This window comes from Oncorhynchus gorbuscha, linkage group LG04 (assembly GCF_021184085.1).
Source record: "Oncorhynchus gorbuscha isolate QuinsamMale2020 ecotype Even-year linkage group LG04, OgorEven_v1.0, whole genome shotgun sequence".
Taxonomy (NCBI): Eukaryota; Metazoa; Chordata; class Actinopteri; order Salmoniformes; family Salmonidae; genus Oncorhynchus; species Oncorhynchus gorbuscha.
In genome coordinates, this window is record NC_060176.1 from 40,156,219 (window position 1) to 40,184,107 (window position 27,889).

The 27,889-nt window shown below is 42.9% G+C and overlaps 1 protein-coding gene across 1 annotated transcript in view; it reads right to left on the reverse strand.

The window, feature by feature from the left end:
- Positions 1 to 27,889, reverse strand: part of col27a1b (collagen, type XXVII, alpha 1b) — a 167,452-nt gene that overhangs the window by 106,937 nt on the left and 32,626 nt on the right. The window contains exons 3-7 of the mRNA XM_046346768.1: positions 25,272 to 26,662; positions 21,595 to 21,648; positions 10,238 to 10,291; positions 4,818 to 4,871; positions 4,407 to 4,460 (exon numbers count right to left, since the gene is read on the reverse strand). Coding sequence (XP_046202724.1) covers positions 4,407 to 4,460; positions 4,818 to 4,871; positions 10,238 to 10,291; positions 21,595 to 21,648; positions 25,272 to 26,662 — 1,607 coding nt within the window. The remainder of the gene's footprint in view (positions 1 to 4,406; positions 4,461 to 4,817; positions 4,872 to 10,237; positions 10,292 to 21,594; positions 21,649 to 25,271; positions 26,663 to 27,889) is intronic.

Consider the following 27,889-nt stretch of genomic DNA (forward strand, 5'->3'; position numbering starts at 1 on the left):
AGTGTACCCCCTGTGTGTGTGTGTGTGTGTGTGTGTGTGTGTGTGTGTGTGTGTGTGTGTGTGTGTGTGTGTGTGTGTGTGTGTGTGTGTGTGTGTGTGTGTGTGTGTGTGTGTGTGTGTGTGTGTGTGTGTGTGTGTGTGTGTGTGTGTGTGTGTGTGTGTGTGTGTGTGTGTGTGTGTGTGTGTGTGTGTGTGTGTGTAAGCATGTGAGTGTGTGGGTGCGTGTGTGTTATGTGTTTATGTATCCCCTTCAGTTGTGCCTGCGGCTGTCACTGCAGGCTCCTGCTAATTAGCATGCCTTTCAGCAGCAGCAGCCACACTGAGTGAACCACTGCATGCCAACACCACCATAGAGACAAATACACCAAACACCAAAGCACATATTGCCAAGTCCCACAGTGTTACGCGGAGTGGAACAGGGGAACCTAAGAGCAGACTCAGACGAGGAGACTGGGATAACGTAACCAAGGTATTTATTGAAACACAGGGGGAAGATGGAGTGCAGGTCAGGGGAAGCTCGGGTGGGTTGCTGGAAACCAGGTGCGGAGGCTGAGGCTGGAGCAAGAGGGGTTGAGACAGAGTAAGCAGGTCCGGAGGAGAATCCAGGACAGAGTAGCAGGATGACAAGACGTGGGACTGGAGACAGGGACCAGAGTCAGAGCGGGCAGTACTGTAGCGGAGTGGAAAACAGCAGTACTGTAGCATCAGGCAAGGAAAACAGGCACAACAGGATAACTGCATAGTAACAAACGGTTAGAAACGTAGACTGATTGAGCAGAGATTACGGTCTGGCAGCCGGGAAGTGGCAGGGCTGAGTATTAGTTCAGTAGAGGCCTTGATTATGGAACAGATTGCAGCTGGTGGGGATCTGCTCTGACTCCAGCACACCTGTCTCCACCCACACAATCACACACACACACACAGAGAGAGAGGGAAAGAGCACTGGGGAAGGCGGCAGGTCAAGTAGACACAGGAATAGCAGTAGAGGGCGTTGCAGGAGCAGGTGTGACACACAGTTTACATACAGAGATGTTGAGATACGTCTATGAAGCCCAGTCGCTGTCTTCAACGGGTGATTCTAAACAGAAGGCCCAACAGATTATTATTCTTTAAAAAAAAAATTGTACAAATAATCCCTGCAACCAATCAGCCAGCACTTGAAGACAGAGATGACAATTTCCCAGCCTCAGCAGACCTCGTCTCTGTCCCAAATGGCACCCTACTATATTCCCTTTATAGTGCACTACTTTTGACTAGAGCCCTACAGGCCCAGCACAAAAGTAGTGCACTACAAAGGGAATAGGCTGCCATTTGGGACTCTGGAAATCTGTTCTATAAAAGCGTCACTACCCAGCCCCCTGGAGCAGAGTAAAAAGTCATGGCTGAGCCACTGCACAACCATGGACAAGGGAAGGGGGGAAGAATGCGTCTGAGCTCCAGAGCCAGCGACATACAGCTGAGTATAGTAAAAGGAGGGAAATGCTGCAGTCTCTGATCTGAGAGTCCATGCCAGAGAGACAGAGGAGCAGTGTGTGAGCATGTGTCTGAATGTGCAGTCCCGTGCACATAGCCATGGCTCACAGCTCCAGAGAGGAATATTGGTACTCTCTCATTCAAGATGAGTTATTTATTAGACTAGCGGATGTGTAATCCATGGTCCATGATTACAAACATTTGCCCAGTTTTGCATCTGTTGGTATACATTGGAATTTTTATAATTTCAAGGCAGAATGCAAATGATTTTTTGCAAAAATCATACTTATGACACAGTAAGGTATTGTATAACCCGTCTTGTATGAAGTAGTAAAATAACTTTAGCAGACAGAAAATATTCTTTCCATTGGATTTATGTATTTTAAATGAGAAACTGGTTTCATATTCTCAACTCTTTCATCCCCACTATTCAATATTGACTGTGAGAGGGATAATTAGAAAATGTCATTTTGCACAAATCAACATCTCCTGAAGAAATAGGAAACCTAACCAAGGCCCAGCCACCCAATGTGTCAGATCATCACCTACGTATAGTCTGGAATACGAGAGGAAAGTCTAGTAGAAAAAATACCTAGTATCTAATAAAAATAATTCCACCGTGCCAATGCCATCACGGCTGGCCTGGCTGTGGAAAGGGCAGGGTCGGCCAGGACCAGACCCATGTGAGCGAGCACACACACACACACACACACACACACACACACACACACACACACACACACACACACACACACACACACACACACACACACACACACACACACACACACACACACACACACACACACACACACACACGCAGCTCCAACACCGTCCAGATGCTCTACATAGTGTGTCAGTTTCCCCACCGCCTGACTGCCTCTTCTGATTTGTCAGACAACCCTGACTGCAGGGTAACTTCGCCCATTACATCTTTTACACGTTTCCCACCGAGGGAGAGGCTCTGCCAGGGACAAGGGCATGGGGTACAACTTCAAGGGGGGCGGTGGGGGGGGGACTAGATGTTTAGGTAACAAATGCACCATTTAACTGCAACAAATGTAAAGTGTGAGATTGTCATTGCTTTACAAACTATCGTTTTATGTTCCAGCAATGATGCAATTTAAAACATACATAGTAACTGTCAGTCACCTCTTTAATGGAAAAAAAGGAACGGCTATTTTCCCATAAACTCCTCTTTCCATTACTCACATCATACAGGCTGCATTCCAAATGGCACTCTATTCCCTATGTAGGCTCTGGTCAAAAGTAGTGCAACAGGGAATAGGGTGACATTCAGAAAGTAGTGCAATAGGGAATAGGGAGCCATTTAGGATGCAACAACAAAGAGAGCTGAAAGACACCCCCTTCTTCCCTATTCAGATCGGAGTCTATTTTAGAGTGAATGAAACAACCTTGACTGTAGCCTAGACCAGCAGCTTGTCCTACTACGTAACAGATTGTTGTTATGCCAGGTTTAGACTTTTACTGCTCTCGTACAAATGTGTCCAAAACAGACTACATGAGTATTGTGTGTGTTGCTAAACAGATCATTACGGCGCCGGTGATAACTTCTAAATTAGCACCCGGATCAGCCCTCAAGTTAAATAGTACAGTCTTCTGTCACTTCAGGTAGACTCAACCATAGGCTCAAAGTATCTGAACGAAAACAAATACTATTTGAACCCAGGTCAGCACCAGTTGGTTCGAGGCCTAAAGTTCCCCTGGCTGTACTGTACTCAGAGTTACTGTTTTTTCCTGCATTCACAGATTTCTTCTCCCTCTGGCAGTGGACCATGTGTGGAATAACCATGAATCACTGCCTGCCAGCAGTAATTTAGGAGAGGTAGTGTCTCCAAGTCTTTTTCCACCAGCTTTTATTGTATTTTCTGTTAATGAATAACATGTGTTTGCTGTACGGCAATCAGGTAACTTGAATGTAATATTTTTTGCAATGATGTTTAAAGTAAAGTTTTGTGTTGAGTCTTGTGAAAATCCATACAGCTAATTATGTTTTCCATTAGTCAACAAATATCTGTATCCCTAACATGGAATAAACTGTGTGTGTGTGTGTGTGTGCGTGTGTGTGTCTGCGTGTTTCCCAGTGCATGTGTGTGTGTGTGTGCGCATGCACGTGCCTGCGTGCATGCCTGTCAGTGCATGATGAGTATGTGTATGTGGGCACGGAGCAGATTTCCTTCTTCCCACCTGAGTATGTGTAATAGTCTCCCATGGTAAGTGATTAAGCTGTATTACAGGCCCAGGGCAAGGGCAGGACTGGAGTGAAGTCCGCAGAAGTGCATCTTAAGACAATGACTTATGGATGAGCACATATGTCTCTGTACACTAGCAATAGGATGTGTGTAAATTAAGTTGAGACAGTACATGAAAAAGAACTCAAGCTCTATAACAAAATGCCATTAAGATTTCAGCAGAACACTACTGAGTATTGAGGACAATTGTCAAAGAGAGGGAATTACATCATTTATTTTACACTGCGTGTGATTCCCACTGATTCCCGCCCAAAAAAAGACTCTCCTCAATCACCCTCATCGTGTTGGAAGCATTGACGATGAGGTCACAACCCAGCTAGTATATTCCAGCTATTCCAGAGTGTGAGCCTGAAGAAGAGTCGGTCTGAACACAGGTGCACTAATGTACAGTACTACTACGCCTGCACAATGTTAGGCTCCTCTCCAAACAAGAGAAGAAACATCCCGTGAGAAAAATGCTCTTGGCTTCGGGTCCTCCTAAACAGTCCTTTCTGAGAAATTCCTGTTGAACACTGCTCATAGGGATTTAGGAATGGGCAGGCAGGGTTGGGGTGTAGCGTAGGACTTAGTGCACTTCAATGTGGTCCTCTGTACTCATTCGAAGAATCTGATTCATACTGTATCATGTGTGGCAGGGTTACGGGTAAAGTGGTTTCCTACCTTTCTGCTAACTTGACCAGTCAGTCCAGGGGGTCCTGAAGCACCACGGTCTCCCTATAAAGATAATAATGATTTATACAGTATATACTCTTCATTCTCAGGCTAATTGTAAAGTAGTGAATACATGTAAAACCAGTGATGTCATGGTACATGTCTCTGCTACTTTAGTTGCTGAAAGCCAGCTAAGACAGAACACAGTAAGTCATATCGGACAATTGAAAGAATTGGGTTATCGCAAAGCGAGTTTCCATTTTCTCGAGTAACTCTCTATGACCGAAGAAAACATTCTCTGTAACAGATAATTTATTACATTATTGAATTATGACATTATCCGGTATTATTACTTTATCCGGTGTTACACTCTCCTTTTCAGAGAACGACACAGTGAAACACGAAACACAAGATGCTCACTCTTTCTCCTTTTGGTGCTCTGCCAGGTGAAAGGCCAGGGTCTCCTTTTCGTCCCTTGAACACACACACACACACACACACACACAGAGACAGAGAGAGCAAAAAACAAACGGTTTAGTTTAGACAGATTCCGCTGATTCCCATGACGTCTTCGTCTCCAAATAACGAACAGATGTAGATTTCTGAAATATTTAAAGAAGGTTCAGGACGGAAACTTCCCCTCAATAATATTAATTGCTGATACGTTTTGGTGCAAGCTGCTTCGGCAAAGCACGGATGTTGATTTCTCCCCCATACTTAGACTTAAAGAGCCTACTCAATGTTATGAGTCAGTGTTAGGTCTAAATATAATGGCTTTATTTACATGTTCTCTACCATGACATGCAGAACTCAGGCGCTAAAGTTGACATGAAGGCCTACGGTACTCCCTGCCAACGTTAGTGATCCGGTGTACGCACGCAATAGCTTGACGTAATGGTGCATTTACACATTCTCTGCAGAGCTATGCTGTTTAATCACACAAAGGTGGAAACATTACAGTACATGCTTGCATGCAGTGTAAAGGAGGGAATGGGTTCGCACACAATAGTAGCAGTTGTGTTTACACAAGACAGAGTCCATTAATATTTCAGTTTACAGCAAAGCCTCTGAAAAGCCATTGGGAGTGACCAGGCACATTCCTTGTCTTTTTCAGGCAGCAGTGGGATGTGGTCTGACTGCTGCTGTACTCCAGGGAACTGGGAAGGGCTTACTTTTAAATCTTACTAGTGTACCATCAAGACGTCGGACACTATTCATCTATGGCCTCAATCACATATAAAGTCAGGACCCTTGTAGGGGCCCTCGTGATGACCTTTAATTTATAAGTCGGGCCCAGAGTTTTTACTGGTCAAGTCAGGTGGAAAGGAAAACAACCGTCAACACATGTTAATGGAGCCATTCAAGGATTAACACAGAAACATTTGCAACCAGCTGTAAAATCTGTGTTTGTTCAAAGGAATTGGATCAAAAGTACAATTATTTTACAAACACTGGGCTTCTGAACAAACACTGTATGTGAGTAACTTTTACGAATGCTCTCCTGCAGTTAACGACTTTCGCCTGTGTGCCTACAGTAAAAAAAAAGATTGGGGAGCGATTTTACATCTCCACCTCTGAATGCACCAGGCCTATTTCAGCAGGTACTCCAGGTAACAGTCACGCTCCTGTTGGTTCTAAAACTGTGAAAAGGCTTAAACGGACATAATATAATACAATTATTCCACAGGTCATTGATGGTGGAAATATAAGCGTCTCCATTATCACCTTCATTGCACCATTAAATTATACATTTTCATATGAGCCCCAACTTGGCATGAAAAGGGTACGTGTCCCAAACAGCACTCTATTATCCTTGTAGTGCACTACTTTTGACCAGAGCCCTGTGAGCCCTGGTCAAAAGTCGTGCACTATGTATAGGCAATAGGGTGCCATTTGGGACACTGCCAAGGTCTTTCTTTAAATGTCCCTCAGACCAGCCTCACCTGGACACGAATGGGGAAAGGAGGTTGTAACTGGTGCCAACATCTACACTCGGGAACATTGTAGGATTTCACTGTCTTTTATCGGAGAGGAAATTTAAAACAAGTGAAGCAGTTTATTTACACTTGAGGGCACATTGTAAATAAAAAAATAAGTTATTTAATTGTTTGCCTTAAACTCCACAAAAGTCAGCTTTCTCCCGCTCACTGTCTATATCAGAAGTGTCACGGGCACAGTTCTAAGAGGACAAGACCACATACTGGGTAATTGCACTGGGGTTGTGTCAAAAGGCACAGGGGTTGCACACAAATTAGCTTTTTCCATCTTTCAAAAGTTGCGTGTATATACAGTAGGTGGACTACCTTTGGTAACGCGCCGGCTCAACTACTACTCGCTATATCCTCTCTCTCTCTCTCTCTCTCTCTCTCTCTCTCTCTCTCTCTCTCTCTCTCTCTCTCTCTCTCTCTCTCTCTCTCTCTCTCTATCCCTCTCTTTCTCTCTCCCTCTCTCACTCTCTTTCTCTCGCAAATCAATTTTAATTAAATTCAATATTGACATGATGTAACAATGTACATCTCCCTCTCTCTCTCTCTCTCTCTCTCTCTCTCTCTCTCTCTCTCTCTCTCTCTCTCTCTCTCTCTCTCTCTCTCTCTCTCTCTCTCTCTCTCTCTCTCTCTCTCTCTCTGTCTCTCTCTCTCGGCCTCTCTCTTTCTCTATGTTCTTCTCGCTCTCACACTGTCTCTAACTGTCTTTCTGTCTCTCTGTGTCGCTCTCTCTCTTTCTCCCTCGCTTTCTCTTCTTCCATTCTAACACATAAATAAGCGTTATGGTGGTATGAACATGGGCTCCAGTCAAAGGCTGGTATCGATTACTTTTTACTATTGTGAACATGGAGTGGAAAAAATACCAGTTGAAATTGAATGTGCCCATAAGGAATAAGTATGGAACAATAACATGAAAATGTTTCCATTCTAGTTTAGTAACTTATTACTTGTGAATTCATAAAAGACGCAGTCAACAGTCTCGCAGTTATCCATCCATCAATGACTCAGAGAGTGTGGAACAGTAGGCTATGTTTTATAACTGATCTGGGTGCACATGTAGTGAATTTGAACAATATATACACTATCTATACATTAACTATACATTAGCTATACATGCCAGGGACATTCAAAGATGTCATTCAAGTACAGTAACCTCCGAATGTATTTGCACCCTTGATAAAAATGAGCAAACAATATTATAAAACTGGTTGTTTGGATCCTGGATGCTGCTTGGACGAGCAGCGTTCCAAGCCATGCAGTATTGGCCATCACAGACACACCTACAGTTTGTCTGCTAGCAGTTCCAGCTGAAAATGATCACTGTGCCTCCACAAGAATATCATGTTCATGCTGCTGTCCAAAGAGTCTCTTGTATTTATCTCAACTTGCACATTATTTACCCTTGCTTCCAGCCTAGCATTTAGTTTGGTACAGCCAGGGTTAATATCGAAATCACACATCAACGTCATTATCTTGGAAATATCCAAGTAAATGCCAATAGAAAGAAAATCTCAAACAAACAGAAATGCAGCTAGTGTACGGTCATTCCAGGTTCAATGTATGACATGACTGAGTTAGCTGAAGTTGGCTAGCGCAAGTGATAAGAACTTTATCCAGTCTGCATCGCAACTGTTTTGTATAGAACGGACGACCAGTCCAAAGATTTTTATTACTAAACCTAATTGTTCTATCTGTGACCAGTCCTTTTGCATAGCACCTACAGTTGAAGTCGGAAGTTTACATACACTAAGGTTGGAGTCATTAAAACTCGTTTTTCAACCACTCCACAAATTTCTTGTCAACAAACTATAGTTTTGGCAAGTCGGTTAGGACATCTACTTTGTGCAAGACACAAGTCATTTTTCCAAACAATTGTTTACAGACAGGTTATTTCACTTATAATTCACTGTATCACAATTCCAGTGAGTCAGCAGTTTACACACACTAATTTGACTGTCCCTTTAAACAGCTTGGAAAATTCCATAAAATGATGTCATGGCTTTAGAAGCTTCTGATAGGCTAATTGATATCATTTGAGTCAATTGGAGGTGTACCTGTGGATGTATTTCAAGGCCTACCTTCAAACTCAGTTCCTCTTTGCTTGACATCATGGAAAAACCAAAGAAATCAGCCAAGACCCCAGAAAACAAATTGTAGCCCTCCAAAAGTCTGGTTCATCCTTGGGAGCAATTTCCAAACGCCTGAAGGTAACACGTTCATCTGTACAAACAATAGTACGTAAGCATAAACACCGTGGGACCATGCAGCTGTCATACCGCTCAGGAAGGAGACGCGTTATGTCTCCTAGAGATGAACGTACTTTGGTGCAAATCAATCCCAGAACAACAGCAAAGGACCTTGTGAAGATGCTGGAGGAAACAGGTACTAATGTATCTATATCCACAGTAAAACGAGTCCTAAATCGACATAACCTGAAAAGCCACTCAGCAAGGAAGAAGCCACAGCTCCAAAACCGCCATAAAAAAAGCCAGACTACGGTTTGCAACTGGACATGGGGACCAAAATCGTACTTTTTGTAGAAATGTCCTCTGGTCTGATGAAACAAAAATAGAACTGTTTGGCCATAATGAACATCGTTATGTTTGGAGGAAAAAGGTGGGGGGCTGCAAGCCAATGAACACCTTCCCAAGCATGAAGCACAGGAGTGGCAGCATCATGTTGTGTGGGTGCTTTGCTGCAGGAGGGACTGGTGCACTTCACAAAATAGATGGCATCATGAAAGAGGACAATGATGTGGATATATTGAAGCAACATCTCAAGACTTCAGTGTAAGCTTGGTGGCAAATCGGTCTTCCAAATGGACAATGACCCCAAGCATACTTCCAAAGTTGTGGCAAAATGGCTTAAGGACAACAAAGTCAAGGTATTGGAGTGGCCATCACAAAGCCCTGACCTCAATCATATAGAAAATGTGTGGGCAGAACTGAAAAAGTGTGTGCGAGCAAGGCCTACTACAAACCTGACTCAGTTACATCAGCTCTGTCAGGAGGAATGGGCCAAAATTTGCCCAACTTATTCTGGGAAGCTTGTGGAATGCTACCCGAAATGTTTGACCCAAGTTAAACAATTTAAAGGCAATGCTACCAAATACTAATTGAGTGTATGTAAACCTCTGACCCACTGGGAATGTGATGAAAAGACAGGGTATTTTTACTAGGATTAAATGTCAGGAATTGTGAAAAACCGAGTTTAAATGTATTCGGCTAAGGTGTATGTAAACTTCCGACTTCAACTATATGTAAAATATAATTAATGACTGGTTTGCGTCTGTAGCAACATGACCAACCAGATTTTTGTCCGCACTATATCTTCTAGTGGAAGATTAAAATTGTGTGAAATATGTAATAGAGCACTGCCTCACGTGCCTTATTGCTTAAATACAAATGCTGAGCTATATTGTATGCTCCCCAAAAATTGTAATATCTTCTTTTATACTATACAATTGCTAAGAGAAACACATTTTGTTTAACAAGTCGCAATGGGAGGGTGCCGGATAATCATTTTGACCATCTTAATAAAACATTTTTTTATATATATATATATTACCTGTTAAACAAAATATTTTATGTATTTGTATAAAATAATATAATTTCCCCCTTTTATTTTAGCATACAATATATATATATTGTATTATTTATTTTATACCGTTGTTTTTGCTCATCTTTATCAAGGGTGCCAATTATTTTGGAGGCTGTACATTACCAAGCACTCCAGACAATTTTAGAGCATGGTGAGAACCCGAGAGAGAAGCTATTCATTCTCACCCATACACTATCACTTATATCAGTCTCTATATTGTCCCTCTAATATTGGCCCAATCTAATAAATACATACCTTGAGTCCAGGGGGTCCCGGGCGACCAGGGTTTCCATGGGGACCAGGTGGACCCTGCAAAACAGGAAGACGCAATGTTGAGGAAGATTAAGATTAAGGAGAAAACGGGTTCATCAACCACACATTTGTTTCAAAGGAGTCACTGGAATCCCTATCTGAGTAATGTTACCGCGTGTGGAGTTTCCACTCTCTGGTCAGAGCTGAGCTCTTTCTCTCTCTCTGTGTGTGTTTCTGTAGGTGCTCTGTAGGCCATATGCCAATGCCTGTCTGTCTTTTTGTATTTCTGTCTGTCTGTCTGACTGTTTCTCTGCCTGCCTGCCTGTCTGAGTTATGACATATGGATGTGATTTTCCTCATCACTTTTCCAACAGCATCCTAGAGGCTCACAGAGAAGAGTGAAGGCAAGGCCAGTCACCCATTCCTATAGTCACAGTGGATACTCTGTCTCTTACAGAAGTTGTACCACAAACTGTGGGTACATGTATACTCCTTTTGGACCAGGCCTGCCAAATGTTTTAGCAGGGTACAAACTAAATATAACAACCAGATATAAATCCACCGGTGATTAATGGTAGGATAAGTCCTTTTGGGGAAACAGAACAGAAATTCCAAACTAACCAAGTCAGCCCCATTCAACAGGGACAGGGACCGATAAGACTAGGGCTGTGCGGTGATCGTATTACCACCACACAGGCAGTCACGAGTCATGAAGGAAATAAAATTCATGGTAATTAGGCTTCTCCAAGCTCTTATGCTGGTGATGGTCATTAGTAGCCTACCAAACGTGCTAACTGCCTGGCACTCAGCACTCTATTGTCCTTCTAATCACTCTGACATCAATGCAAATGTATTTTGAAAATCTAATCAAACACTTCATGAGAGCCCATGAGCTCATGTTGCGCAACATTTCAATAGGCTATGCAATTGCACGGGAAAACAGAGTAATGGCCTCTACTAAAAATAGGAGGATCAGCTTTCTATAGGCTAGGCCTACTATATTTATTACTCAACTTTCCTAATATTAAGAACATTGTTTATTTACAACAGGAGTATAGCCTACCTGGCTGGCATGAAGATAAACCATGGTGAAAAGCGTCCTCCATTCGCTATTTAAGTGCATAGATGACATATATTTGTATATTATTATGATAATAATAATAATAATGGTAATAATAATAATGGTCCATATCAAATCAAAACAAATTATAAGACATATATTATTTAGTGTATGTAAAGACAAGATGAAATGAAGAATAGTCTGATGGGTGACAATATTAGCCTATCACTTGTGAATTATATATTATCACTTGAGAATGATGCCCAGCATAAGAAACAATGCCTTTTTGGGGGGACTTTTTCAAATCATAGTTGCACCCATAATGTAGCCTAGCCCATAGGCCTATAAGTTTCATTAGGTTTGTATCACAACTAAAGTGGCCAAATAACTTATTTATTTATCTTAAAATGAATCAAAATTAGTACGCTTTACAAGGGGTGTGTAGCCTAACTGGCATACATAAGCAGCATGTGTGTTTCAATTTTGGGGAAGATCATCTTCAATATAAAAAGGCACCTTTATAATAAAAACATTACATGTCGATTTAGAGCATTAAAAAATTGAATAATTTATCAGAAACCTTTCAATATATACATTCAAACAATACTTTAGAGCCATTTAAATATAATACATTGGAAGGTTGTGCGGGACTATGGTAGATGAAGGAATCAATCTATCTTTTTAGACTGTTAAGAGTATTTATCTGGTCATTATGTTAGTGCATTTTGTATGTTTGTAACAGTGTGTTATATGTGAAAATGTGATCGTATTATAAATTGTGTTTTAATGTTTAAGGACTCTTGGAAGATTGGTCCAAATGAGGACTATGCATAATTGCATTTGCGGTCCCTTTTGATAACGGTGTTTTCTGCTAATGGAACATTCGCGCTCATAGCCTACTGCCATGTGCGCTTTGCTCTGCTTATAACGTGAATAAATAGCCTAATAGTTTATCAATATTTTACGCTAAACGTTCTGATCTGTTGAGTCAGCCACATTGTGTAAAAAAGTTTTTGGGATGCTAGTGATTATATTAATTTGGGATCTATCGCATCGCACAACTGTCTCAAACTATGTTCGGAATATTTTTTCTCTCACACAGAATAGAATAGGTTGACCTTTGCACTATGTGGGATTGCAGATTCACATAGATTAGTGCTTTTCATGTTCGTCCGGCCTACTCATATTGTTTTTCCAATATTTTCAACATGAACCTCGAATTGGATAAGGACGCGCGCAGTTGCATCCCGATTGTGTGTGTCTTCACTTTTAGCCCGTGAGAAAGACCCGATCACGTGATGGAGCGTACAGCACTCAGGGAGAAGAAAAGGGTATTCCGCCGTGATATTCTTGGCATTATGAAGGGGTTGTCAATTTACTGACGTTGTGTGTACAGCCTGCGCAAAAAAAAACAAAGCAGAGCTCAAGCAACTTTTTCAAATCATCATTAGAGTCACATCATGCAGCCTTACAATGTCTTAACATATAGCCCAATGTTTGTAGAACAACTAAAGGTACATTAATAACTCTAAATTAAGCCTTTACGAAGACCTGTTTCTTTGTTAACTGCTCAACACAGAATAGCCACATGTGTGCACTCCCTCAAATCATTTGTAGAAAAGATCCTTTCTATTTTATTCAGCTTTGTTCAATTTTATTCTTCATACTATAAAATAATGTCACGGAATTCGAAGCAAATCTTGTCTGCTAAATGAACTAGTGTAGCCCACTGCCATTTGGCATAGCCACATCAGGACCTAACATAAGGACAACTCAGAGTATGCTATTCTGTTCTTCTGAAGTAGACTACATTTTCTTCATGTCATGCTTTTTTAGACCTGTCTAAAATAAATCATGAATTTATTGGGAAGGTCTAGGCTATATTGCATGGATTTATTAGACTTTTTAAAATGTTCCAAAGGTATGCATCAGTTGATTGTGTGGAAGCCAGGAGATGCTAAATGTGTTTATGTTAATTACTGTTAATTACCGTGAGACTGACAGTTATCTGCTTGACAATCACCCGCTGACAACATTTTGACCGCCACAGCCATAGATAGGACCCTTTGGAAAATATCATAGTGAAGGTGTCTTGTGAGTAGCCTGATATTAAATTATGTTGGAGAGAGATTAACTGCTGAGTTTAGACAGCGTTGGACGTACTGGGGTTATGTCCATCACAAACACCTCTGGTGACAGGGATCATGACAGTTGAAGTTAAGGCTTAAATGTGTTGATTTAGTTGTACATGAAAAAGAAATGAGCTGAAAGCATTCTTGAACACAAAACCCTCTGACTCCCCAGGTTTCCTTTGTGGAGGAGAGAAGAGACAGGGGGAATTCATTTCAACCACATCCAGAGGAAGAGGAGAGACAGAGGAGAGAATGACGAGGGACTGACAAAAGACAACAACAAAAAAGACAGTGGAGAGACAGGGGATGGCCAAGTGCAAGTGTCTGGTTTAGTAATCCCGCCTGTCTCTGTTATTATCTATGCTTTATTATCAGCCTGCGGAAAAGGCAGCAGCTCACTCTCACCTCCACATGCTGCCCTGTCCCCTTAGCCCCAGGCCCAGCAAAAATAGCTGCACACAGCACACTGGCTGGACATATGGAGACACTTACCAGAAGCTCATCTACAGATTTTCTCTATTCAACCATTCAGTGCATCTCACTGGATTTGCATTAGCTTGATATTATTAAAACATATGGAAATCATTATCTCCAAATACAAAGAGGGGAAATAAAAGAGAGAGAGAGAGATACAGAGAGATACAGAGCGAGCGAGAAGAAAGAGAGAGACAGAATGGTGGAGAGAGAATATCGTTAGAAGTAGACACACGTGCAGAAAGTAACAGGTTAGTTTACACATGGTGCAAGTAATCGGAAGGTAGAGATATGTGGAGACACCTGACTCGCTCACCCTGGCCTGGGCCTGACCAGGTTTACAATGTGGACCAACGATTCTTACAGGGGTGACGCGTAGAGTGTTATATTCTTCAATCATAATAATACTAATAATCATTTTATTTTAAGTGCTTTTCAAGACACCCAAAGTCACTTTAAATACACAAGAAAATCAGCAGGATAAAAAGCAATAAAATCACACATTAAAATAAGGAAGTACAGTGCATTCGGAAAGTATTCAGACTCCTTGACTTTTCCCACATTTTGTTACATTCCAGCCTTATTCTAAGATGTATTAAATTGTTTGTTTTTCTGTGCCTGGACACAATACTGTCTCGGAGCTCTACGGACAATTCCTTCGATCTCATGGCTTGGTTCTTGCTCTGACATGCACCTTATATAGACAGGTGTGTGCCTTTCCAAATCAAAGTGATTGAATATACCACAGATGGACTCCAATCAAGTTGTAAAAACATCTCAAGGATGATCAATGGAAACAGGATGCACCTGAGCTCAATTTCGAGTCTCATAGCAAAGGGTCTGAATACTGAATACATGTGTAAATAAGGTATTTCTGTTGTTGTTTCGTTTTAAAAAAAAACCTGTTTTCACTTTGTCATTATGGGGTATTGTGTGTAGATTGATGAAAAAAATGTATTATTTAATCAATTTTAGAATAAGGCTGTAACGTAACAAAATGTGAAAAAAGTGAATACATTCTGAATGCACTGTATATTCAAAGTACACTAACCATTAGACATTAGGACAGAATAAAAAATGGAGAGCACGAAACAAGGCTAACCATGGAAGTGAATTAGACAGAGAGTTAAAGCTAAGACAACAGATAATCGGCTAAGCCTGTATGGAGAGGTGTGTCTTTAGTGTGGAAAATGCGTATCGATTGTGAGGTTCTGACATGGAGAGAGGGGGAGTTCCAGAGTTGGGAGACTGCACTGCTGAAAGCTGTTTTACAGCCCATTAATACAGAACAGACATTCTAACACGCTCTGAGGCCAAACGGATCGGAGAGAAACATGACGCCTGGAGCCAGATGACTTGAAGTCAGATAACAGACTTCTCAACGCTCGATTGTGCTCTACAACATGAGGGTTTAGAAATAAAAAGGGAGAGTATGTAGATCACATGAAATGACATCAAGGAAGTAACATAATGAAACTGTTAAATACAGTTAACTTAATATTGCAGTGGTTGGTTTTTCCTGGAAGAAAATGTGTGTGTACTGTATGAACAATACCCCAAATGTTATAAACAGTAAATGGAATGCCAGTACAATGCCGAACGGCACTACGATCGACCTACATCATCATTCTGTCAGAACCCACTGATAGGCAGCTCCCCTTGGAAAGAATAGCAATGTCCTGATTTGGACCCAGGAACAATAATTTTGACATCCTTTTCAGTGGCACTACCAGGCTTCACTACACTCAGTTTCACTTTCCTTTCTACAGACTTTTCTTCATGACACAGTGAGCGTAATAATTAAATTAGCAATCATGCTAATGCCCTTCTCTCACTCCATTCAAGGCCTACTTCAGCTACTGCACTGCTAGCTACTGAACTACACAATATACCACCTTCACACTGCCCCTGCTGTCTGCACTGCACTGAGGGTCAGTTCCCTACCACAAAGCCTCCTTTGACTGCGACCAAGGCACCAGGCCTTTCCCTATCCTGGGTGATATCGTCCTCAGGCAGGGCTTTCTTTGAGTGCTAGCCGGCTAGCCGCCCGCAGGCTTGACGACTGGGCTGAGGAACGCAGGTGTGATGCTATCACGTGTCTGAAGAGGAAGAGGTGGAGGAGGTAGTGGTGGAGGTGGTGAGACTGTCTACCCACAGTCAGACATGACACCTCTCTGTCAAGAAGAGATAGCGCTTAGCGAGCTAGCAAGCTAGTGGGTTTGCTCACGTTTACACAGCACCGACCGCCACCAACGCTACTACAGAAGCTGAGCTGTGAAGATAAATGGGGGATAGTTATACGTCTAGACGGCTCACGTGAGCTCTCTCCCTGTGTGTTGAGCGACGGTTGCTAGATTACATATCACGTCTCTGTGTCAAAGGTGAAAGGTCAAATGAGGTCAAGGGCTTCTAAACGCTTAGGTTTCACTACTTGCTTCAGTCCTGTGAAAATCGTTTTCATAATTAGTATCCACCTTCCAGAGCAATCAAGGACAGTTTCAGAAAGTTTACGAGGGTCATGGAAAAGAAGCAGCGTCTTACTGCAATGCCATTGCACTATTTAAACAATGTATCATGTCTTTGTCCAGATTAGAAGCATCAAAGTGGTTCCTTTGTGTTTCTGTTTGCTGATCCAAAGAGAAGAGATATCCAGATCCACTTGACAGGCAGGCAGGAACTCAACCACTTACTTTAGCCATCATACAGTCTTGGGGGCGAATCTTAACTTTCACTTAAGTCACATTTTCACTAAGTCTCCCATTGACATCAATGCATGACTAAGTGAACATTTGAGGATTCGACCGCCCCATATAGTATAAGATATTGCACCGCCAAATCACTCAAGAATCATTCATTCCATAGTGAATTGAAGTGAGTGGTTTCAGGCTCTTGATCATGAATGAACTGTATGGAGGTAGTGTACTGGAAGGAGGTGGTAGTGAGCACTAGGTTAGCTCTTAAATGAATTTAATGAGATGGGGACAAAGCCCTCTTTCTTCAGTTAAAGTGATTGGGTTCCCACAGCCTACCCCTCTGAGGCCTCGTCCCAGCCCCCAGCCCAGAGATACAGGGCAGGCATAGTAGCAGTCTCACAGAGTAGGCAGGTACTGTAGCTCCTGCACACGCACATACAGTACAACCTAGCCAGAGGACATCTGTCTCTTTCTTAACTCACTTCCTGTACTCCATCCTTGACATCTATTTATCCCAAACACAGAAGATACAGTATCTTGTTTTTGTAAAAATAGAAAATCACTGACAAGCCAAATAAGAGAAGAGCTGATGCTCTAACTTACATATCAACTCTTGATCCCCTGATCCACTAGTTTCATGTGATACTGATATAACTCTGCTGGGGGTGGATTTAATCCTGCTTAAAGTCTATACTGAGCATCTATTTTAATATGACATGGCTTTGATGGGTTAACATGGGTTAGATTGAAAGTTCAACAGCTACAGAGAAAATAATTACCCTATTAGGTCACAGAGAGTCTAAACCCAACAACAACAACTGTCAGAAAGACAAAACATCAACACGTTTTGTTCATAAGCAAACTCCTATACTGTTTTCAAACGCAGTCAACGATTGAAAATAGGTCCCCAAGTGGAGAAGACTGGCAATAGTGAAGGATTCGATGTACAGCACCAACACACTGAAGATACAGTGCCTTGCGAAAGTATTCGGCCCCCTTGAACTTTGCGACCTTTTGCCACATTTCAGGCTTCAAACATAAAGATATAAAACTGTATTTTTTTGTGAAGAATCAACAACAAGTGGGACACAATCATGAAGTGGAACGACATTTATTGGATATTTCAAACTTTTTTAACAAATCAAAAACTGAAAAAATGGGTATGCAAAATTATTCAGCCCCTTTACTTTCAGTGCAGCAAACTCTCTCCAGAAGTTCAGTGAGGATCTCTGAATGATCCAATGTTGACCTAAATGACTAATGATGATAAATACAATCCACCTGTGTGTAATCAAGTCTCCGTATAAATGCACCTGCACTGTGATAGTCTCAGAGGTCCGTTAAAAGCGCAGAGAGCATCATGAAGAACAAGGAACACACCAGGCAGGTCCAAGATACTGTTGTGAAGAAGTTTAAAGCCAGATTTGAATACAAAAAGATTTCCCAAGCTTTAAACATCCCAAGGAGCACTGTGCAAAGGATAATATTGAACTGGAAAGAGTATCAGACCACTGCAAATCTACCAAGACCTGGCCGTCCCTCTAAACTTTCAGCTCATACAAGGAGAAGACTGATCAGAGATGCAGCCAAGAGACCCATGATCACTCTGGATGAACTGCAGAGATCTACAGCTGAGGTGGGAGACTCTGTCCATAAGACAACAATCAGTCCTATATTGCACAAATCTGGCCTTTATGGAAGAGTGGCAAGAAGAAAGCCATTTCTTAAAGATATCCATAAAAAGTGTCGTTTAAAGTTTGCCACAAGCCACCTGGGAGACACACCAAACATGTGGAAGAAGGTGCTCTGGTCAGATGAAACCAAAATTTAACTTTTTGGCAACAATGCAAAACGTTATGTTTGGCGTAAAAGCAACACAGCTCATCACCCTGAATACACTATCCCCACTGTCAAACATGGTGGTGGCAGCATCATGGTTTGGGCCTGCTTTTCTTCAGCAGGGACAGGGAAGATGGTTAAAATTGATGGGAAGATGGATGGAGCCAAATACAGGACCATTCTGGAAGAAAACCTGATGGAGTCTGCAAAAGACCCTGAGACTGGGAAAGAGATTTGTCTTCCAACAAGACAATGATCCAAAACATAAAGCAAAATCTACAATGGAATGGTTCAAAAATAAACATATCCAGGTGTTAGAATGGCCAAGTCAAAGTCCAGACCTGAATCCAATCGAGAATCTGTGGAAAGAACTGAAAACTGCTGTTCACAAATGCTCTTCATCCAACCTCACTGAGCTCGAGCTGTTTTGCAAGGAGGAATGGGAAAAAAATTCAGTCTCTCGATGTGCAAAACTGATAGAGACATACCCCAAGCGACTTACAGTTGTAATCGCAGCAAAAGGTGGCGCTACAAAGTATTCACTTAAGGGGGCTGAATAATTTTGCATGCCCAATTTTTCAGTTTTTGATTTGTTAAAAAAGTTTGAAATATCCAATAAATGTCGTTCCGCTTCATGATTGTGTCCCACTTGTTGTTGATTCTTCACAAAAAAATACAGTTTTAACGTAAACCCTTCACAACTGTCTTGGTGTGCATGGACTATGTTAGTTTGTTGGTGATGTGGACACCAAGGAACTTGAAGCTCTCAACCTTCTCCAGTACAGCCCCGTAGATGAGAATGGGGGCGTGCTCGGTCCTCCTTTTCCTGAAGTCCACAATCATCTCATTTGTCTTGATCACATTGAGGGAGAGGTTGTTGTCCTGGCACCACACGGCCAGGTCTCTGACCTGCTCCCTATAGGCTGTCTCATCGTTGTCAGTGATCAGGCCTACCACTGTTGTGTCATCAGCAAATTTAATGATGGTGTTGGAGCTGTGCCTGGCCATGCACTCAAGAGTGACCAGGGAGTACAGGAGGGGACTGAGCACGCACCCCTGAGGGGCTCTGGTGTTGAGGATCAGCATAGCGTATGTGTTGTTACTTACCCTTACCACCTGGAGGAGGCCCGCCAGGAAGTCCAGGATCCAGTTGCAGAGGGAGGTGTTTAGTCTCAGGGTCCTTAGCTTAGCTTTGAGGGCGCTATGGTTTTGAACGCTGAGCTGTAGTCAATTAATAGCATTCTCACATAGGTGTTCCTTTTGTCCATGTGGGAAATGGCAGTGTGGAGTGCAATAGAGATTGCATCATCTGTGGATCTGTTAGGGTGGTATGCAAATTGGAGTGGGTCTTGGGTTTCTGTATTAATGGTGTTGATGTGATCCATGACCAACCTCAAAGCACTTCATGGCTACAGACGTGAGTGCTATGGGTCGGTAGTCATTTTGGCAGGTTACCTTAGTGTTCTTGGGTACAGGGACTATGGTGGTCTGCTTCAAACATGTTGTTATTACAGACTCAGACAGGGAGAAGTTGAAAATGTCAGTGAAGGTGGGAAGATGGATGGAGCAGCACATGTTCTGAGTACAAGTCCTGGTAATCCGTCTGGCCCTGCGGCCTTGTGAATGTTGACCTGTTTAATAGTCTTACTCACCTCGGCTGCGGAGAGCGTGATCACACAGTTCTACGGAACAGCTGTTGCTCTCATGCATGTGTCAGTGTTACTTGCCTCGAAGCAAGCATAGAAGTATTTTACTTCACCTGGTAGGCTCGTGTCACTGGGCAGCTCTCGGCTGTGCTGTAGTCTGTAATAGTTTACAAGCCTTGACACATCCGACGAGCGGCAGCTCTACTCTTTAGCTCAGTGCGGATGTTGCCTGTAATCCATGGCTTCTGGTTGGGGTATGTACGTACAGTCAATGTGTGGGGGGATGTCATCGATGCACTTATTTATGTAGCCAGTAACTGAACATATCCCAGCATCTGCTTCACCTTACCACTTTGTTATTGACCGAGTCACTGGCTCTTCCTGCTTTATGTTTTGCTTGTAAGCAGGAATCAGGAGGATACAATTATGGTCAGATTTGCCAAACGGAGGGCTTTGTATGTGTCTCTGTGTGTGGAGTAAAGGTGGTCTAGAGTTCTTTTCCCTCTGGTTGCACATTTACAATGCTGGTGGAAATTTGGCAAAACGGATTTAAGTTTCCCTTTATTAAAGTCCCATGCCACTCCCATGCCTTAGATATCATGCACCATCTGTTGTTTACAAATATACATAGACCACCACCCCTTATCTTACCAGAGGCTGCTGTTCTATCCTTCCGATACAGTGTAAAACCTGCCAGCTGTATGGTGTTCATTTCGTCTTTCAGCCACAACTCGGTGAAACATTAAATATTACAGTTTTTAATGTCCCGTTAGTGGAATGATCTCGTACAGGTCATCGATTTTATTTTCCAAACATTGCATGTTTGCCAATAGAACGGATGGCAGTGGGGTTTTACTCGCTCGCCTAAGAATTCTCAGAAGGCAGCCCGACCTCCCCTCCCATTTTGTACGTATTATCTTTGCGCAAATGGCGGGGATTTGGGCCTGTTCCCGGGAAAGCAGTATATCCTTCACGTCGGACTGGTCGGACTCGTTAAAGTATAAAGCTTCTACCAGTTTGTGGTGAGTAATCGCTGTTCTGATGTCCAGAAGTTATTTTTGGTCATAAGAGATGGTAGCAGCAACATTATGTACAGAATAAGTAAAAAGATAAGTTACAAACAATGTAAAAAAATGTTTTTAAATAACACAGTTGGTTAGGTAGGAGCAAGTAAAATGTCAGCCATCCTCTCCAGCGCCATTCTAATGGTGTTATTTGTATGTATTGATGTTGGAATATAGACAGTACAATGGATCAGACGAGGGAACAGGATCCACAGTGCTTAGCATAAAGAATGCAGCTAGCTACAGTATGTGATTCTGAATGGAAAGAAAGAGTGAAGGATGGGAGTTTTTTTTTATTAAGCTTGTCTGTCGTTGGTTATAGTGCATAGGTTCTCAATCTTTTTCATTTCGAGGTCCACTGAAACTCCCACAGGGGTCATAGGCATCCTGGTTGAAAATGACTGTTTTAGTGTACACCAAGAGAATCAGGAATACAACAAAGAGAAACTTACCCGTGACCCACTCTTCCCTGGCATCCCTGGTTTCCCAGGAGGTCCTTGAAGTCCCTGGAAAGGGAAAATAAAAGATGTCAATGAATCAAAGCAGGAAGTAAGAACACTAGCCAACTGTTTACAAAAAAGGACTTGAATTGATTGATTGAATCCAAATGGGAGAACAGTACTTGAATAAAAAGAGTTGTGAAAGAACTTGAGAGTTGGAAATGTAACATGCAATCCACATAATGACATGTCATTGCTAGGTAAGATAATTGCCTTCATTAGCCTTAATTAAGTTGGCAGTAAAACACATATCCATCCACTCAGTACTGCTATACTTGGCAGCCTCAAAACCCATTTTCAGAAATTGCATATGGAAACAAGGCTTCGTTCTTTTCCTTGCCATTCTGTGTAGGCTATTACATTCAGTACAGCTTAGGTCTTTAAGTTTTAAATGTTGGCAGAGTTGCTGAAAGTGTATTGTTAAACATGCTACGGCTCACTCCCACTGAAACCAATATCATACCAGTTCCAGAACCACTACAGTGCTTTGATATGGAAGTGTGAGTCATTGTGCTGGGAGCAAGCAGGGGGTCCTGGCCTGGACGGTGGACCAGGGCCTGCGTTGCTTGAGTCCAACCACAGCCACTCTTGTTAATTATGGGCATCAGCTAGCTTTAAACCAATTACACACATGGATTAGCCCAGCTCTCAAAGGTCATTGCTAATGAGGGGTCAGCCTCTGCAAATCCAAGCAGAACAGACTATTAAGTTTGAAATGTTAGGTTTGGTTCCCATTTCCACATTTCCTCTAGCACCAGGCTCATAAAAACACAGAGGAAAGAGGAAATGAAAAAAAACAGCTTAATATGACATTCGGTTTTGTTAACATACAGTAGGAACTTAATGGTGTACATATAACAGACTTGCCCCGGAGAAGGCTTGATATTTCATAGAATTGTTGATATTTGGACACTTTAACTACCCTACTAAGACTTTAACTTCTACTAACTTTCGGGGGAAGGGGGGGGTGGGGGGGTCGGAGTTGGAGCTGAGTCTGAAAGTGCACCACAAGACTTACAACTAAGACTTCTTTAAACAGATATAGAAACAAGTCTCTATCGAACAAGCCCGTAAGTACCCATTGAAGAGACCTGTTCTTGAAGATTGCTGCTGGACTAGAGTGCTGAAAGAAGACTGTTTATGCTCTGGTGTGGGCCACAGTTGAAATGACACTGACAGCTTGAATATATCAAAGACCATTGTGGGCTATGCCAGGACCCATGTGTAGCCTCACAGATGCCAAGCTTGCACCGCAGTGGGGTTCAACACTGTTTGAAGACTACAATAGTCAGACTGTCGGTCACAAACTCACACGTGAGCAAGGCCCTCAAACAAAGATTGGCGACAGTTCTATCAAAATCTGTAGAATTGCACTGCTCTATGAAGAATGTCTACTCTATAATTCTACTGACGTGAATAGAAACAAATTGTAGTTGTGGGATTTGTCCGTTCTAAATCACAGCGTTATTCTAGCTGGTGTAAACCTAGGAAACAGACCTGTGTTTCATAGCAGTGGAGCTTGAAAGGGATTCTTACACATTATCATGCCAGAAGAGGAGACACACACTAGGCCTAGATCCTGGTAATGTCAACCTTGACCAAGCATGAGGAGGATGGATCCAGCTCTGCATCAGCTAGCTCTCCAATAAGCATGTTAGGTGGCTATGACGTACATAGCAGTGTGGATGCCCTCACTGCAGAAGCACGAGCGAGGCTCTTTGGGCCACAGTTAACAATGGAAAATGTGGGTAAACGTAATCAGTACCCCAGGCTAGTGAATTTCTTCACAGCGGGGCCTGCATAATGTGCGTACATGTATTCAATATAACGGGTAACAGCCATCATATATATATATATATATATATATATATATATATATATATATATATATATATATATATATATACAAAAATGAGCTATGCCATACTTTAAGTACAATGAATGGTCTGAAAAGGTCTGACAAAAATATCTGAGATCAATATTTGATTTAGCTTTGGACAGAGCTAAGGGTAGACATTGACATAGTAGCACAAACAAGTGTTATCATCTACTACATCAACATAAAACATTGTGAGAATATTTTTGGTCGCTTCGGATCTTGACGCCACAATATTAACACATGAAAACATCTGAAATAGTCCATGACATAGGGACACATGGTGAAGGCCAAGAAGTGTCTGACATGACTGATAACTCACATTTCATGAGGTCTTTCAAAACAAGCAAAGCCTCAAGCCTGCAATCACATCTGGGCACCATAACATTGCCACGGTTCCAACAAGAACAAATGACCTACACGCTATGAGCTATCAATGGTCTGTTACGAGCTGGACAGTCATGCTTGTTATAGTTTTGAAAGCTGTTCAAACATCTGACATGAGTCATAAAAAGGTAATTTCTTAATACAATGTGAGTTTGCTTTCTTGGAAATCCATTTATAATTTTCATTGACTCCCCAAGATGAGAAAGACACTTCCCAAGACACTTCACCTTAAAAACCTCCACCATAACCTCCACTACAGGCTTCTAATCCCAACACAGGTTTAACTCAACAAAATGGACCAGAATCGTCATTTTAACACACTCAACAAATCCCATTCCAATCCCAACCATCAAGCCAAGCATTCCTTGCCCTTCATATTAGCACTTCATGCAACGCATGGTGGGTTCAGAAGCTGTCAAATGCCCCGAGGTGCTTCATCCACCACGACCTTTGAACCTGCTCTAAAGGTCTCCATTCTTCCTACAGTCACACACCCTTCTGGGAGGAATCTCTCACCCCGGCGTCAAGCCCTCAGTTCAGACACACAGACCACTGGCTGGCGGGGCACTTCTATGGGCCCGACTATTTCTACCCATCCCGCTAAAAAGGAAATCTCACATTAGCAAGCAACACTCTGAAGAATAGCTAGCACCGGCCCACAAGCCGTTTATACTTGATAAGGGGGGCGCTAGCGAGCAGGCTATAGGGTAGGACACATTTTGGTGAGCTCCTGCTGAATTACTAGATAGAAGAATTTTTTAAAATTGAAAAAGAGATACTGTAGATGAAGCCTATGCAATGTGTTCCAATAAACTGAACAGGTGCAAAACTGAAATCCGGTTAACTATTAAAAATGACACCATACAGACAGGGCTCGGGGAGGCACTTCGATGTCTGTAACCCATGGAAGGACTTCGTGTCAGGGGCTTTTTAAGAGGGCCGAACCTACTCCACCCACCCAACCCCCTACCGCCTCGCCATCCACAGAGCGACTTAGCATCAAGCTCCCTGCTTGTTTAACATAATGGGTGGAGAAGGGATTAGGGGCAGAACAGTACAGAACAGCTCCCATCAACATCAGCCTGCTGCCACACATGCCAGGCAGGTTAGGAGTCCCTCCTGTGCATTGAATATATACATACTGTACATACACACACCAGTGGAGGCTGCTGAGGGGACAACGGCTCATAATAACATCCAGAACGGAGCAAATGGAATGGCATCAAACACCTGGAAACCATGTGTTTGATGTATTTGATACCATTCCAATGATTCCGCTCCAGTCATTACCACAAGCATGTTCTCCCCAATTAAGTTTCCGCCAACCTCCTGTGACACACATCTCTATTTAAAAACGTGTTCTTACCGCTGGTCCTGGTTCTCCCTTTAGTCCAGGTGGTCCCGGCCCAGCCAGCAGTGAGAACTGGGTCGGTTCCAGGTCCCAGGTTTGGAAGCCATCTGTGGCAGGCGGAGTGACAGAGATAAACAAGGTGGGTCTGACAGCCTCCACACGGGTCACTCTGGGCTCAGGTTTCTTTGCAGCCAGCACGGTCAGCTGCTTTCTCTGGATGTAGAGGATGGAGGTGTTTGAGTTTGAAGAAGAGCCTTGTTTGGATGCTGCCGTGGTTTGGAGGTCTGGCTTCCTCCTTAGTGGCCGGGTGGTGGCGGAAAGGGTTGGTGCAGCAGCCAATCTGCTCCCTATGGACTTTGGGGTTTTAACACCAGGTTCCACCGCCATGCTCTTTTTAGTACTGCTGTCGCCACGGGATGTTGGCTTTGGGGATGTTTGTGTTCCGCTGGTCCTGAGGGGTACAGTAACAGTGTGAGTCTTGGCCATTAAGGGGTGCTCTAATCCTGGCCTGGCCATTGTCGGGGCGACAGTCGCAGGAAGGGACAGGGACATAGTTCCAGACTTTGTTGTGACAAAACTGTCACGCACAGAGAGGGTTGGCGCCACTGTGGGGCGGCTGGTCGAGACAACAAGCTTAGTCCGGGTTCTGTCCCCAGTCAAGACCAGACTAGGACTCTGGACTTTCCTGGTTACCTCAGTCGACAGCAGAGGAGTGTTGAGGGTGACAGTAAAGTTTGGGTTTGAGGGGATCAGAGGTAGCAGGGGTGGGAGATATACAGGCCTGTAGGTGTCGGCCTCCCTGCAGTGTTTCTTTATGTACTTACAATAGTTATGAGCTGCCTTGGCAGAGGGGTAAATATCAAACTGGCAAATGGCACCCTCAAACTGCACTGAGTTCTGGGCCATCTTACCCAAGAGGAAAGAGCCCTCGGGATCCAGGGCCTCTTCTTTTTTAGAATGCAGATCTGCATGTACACTAGTCTTCCCACAAGAAGTATATAACGAGACCCTCTGGCCTCGGATGTCCAGGGCCAGGCTGTGCCACAGGCCGTTGTGAACGTCATAGTCAAAATGGACAAAGTCCTTCTGGCCCACGTAGACCAGGACCTTCCCCGGGATGAACTGGACCCCCAGCTGCAGTCTCTTCCTCTTAGACAGGACGGTGAAGAGGAAGGCGCTGTTGATGCGGTGGGAGCTCAGGCTGAGGATCAGAGAGAGGTTGGTGGTGGGATAGGAGGCAGTGGGGAGGATGGAAGACAGGGGGGCCTGGACCCGGGCCCGCTGGGTGAGGATGACTCCAGACTTAAAGGGGATGACCCCCTGGGGAGCAGCACGGGCCCCTGAGGACGATGAACCCCCTCCGCTCCTTGTCCCTGTGAGCCCCAGCTGCTGTAAGACATCCACATCTACAGAGAACCAGAGGAAACACACCATCAGACACATCACACAATGGCCATATCTACAGAGAAAGAGGACAGAGACACACAGATCACAGAAATCACACCATGTCTACATCTATAGACAAGCAGAAGAAACACACCATCCGACAAATCACACAATGTCATATATCTACAGAGAACCAGAAGAAACACACCACAGATCACACAATGACCCTATCTCATACAGTAGGAGTGCAAAACATATTCAGACAGTCTAGACAGAGAATGGAAGTTCAATAGGGTTAAAAAGTGTTCCAAAACAGGCGTGTTATAGACACAAAGACTCAACATCAGGGTGCTAATAGACAGTTTACAGATGATGCCAGATTACTGGTTGCAAAGGTGTGATGAGACAGCAAGGTGGCATGGTATTTATCATGATGTTTGTCTTTTCTGTCTGCCCTCACTAAAGAAGAAGTGCTTAATAGTGATGTGGACTTGACGTTCAGCCATCTTTACAGGATTTCTGAGAGCCTCTTTCTGAGTTGCAAAATGTAAACAACGTGTTTGGTTTAATTCAGTAGTGGCATTCAAATGTTGTCAAAGTCATAGACTGGCAATATGGTCCATCAATCATGGCACACTTTAAGCAAAACAACAGTGAAGATGCAGTGAAAATCTGAGAAGCATAATTTTATTGTGAACAATGCATTAATTTTCTGATACCAGACATCACTCATGCACTAAAATAGATGGAGAATGCCTTTCTGATGCCTCGTGGACAGTGTTCATTGTATTCAAGTACAGCTGCAGGATGAATTCATTTTATAGTCTTGGTCCAAAGTTATTTTGTGGAATTTCTTTCCTTCTTAATGCATTTGGGCCAATCAGTTCTATTGTGACAAGGTAGGACATTAGACCAGTGAAAATTTGTCCTCTGGTCTGATGAGTCCAAATTTGAGATGTTTGGTTCCAACCGCCGTGTCTTTGTGAGACACAGAGTAGGTGAACAGATGATCTCTGCATGTGTGGTTCCCTACGTGAAGCATGATGGAGGAGGTGTGATTGGTGGTGCTTTGCTGATGACATGGTCTGTGATTTATTTAGAATTCAAGACACTCTTAACCAGCATGGCTACCACAGAATTCTGCATCGGTACGCAATCCCATCTGGTTTGCACTAAGTGGGGCTATCATTTGTTTTTCAAAAGGACAATGACCCAACACACCTCCGGGCTGTGTAAAGGCTATTTCA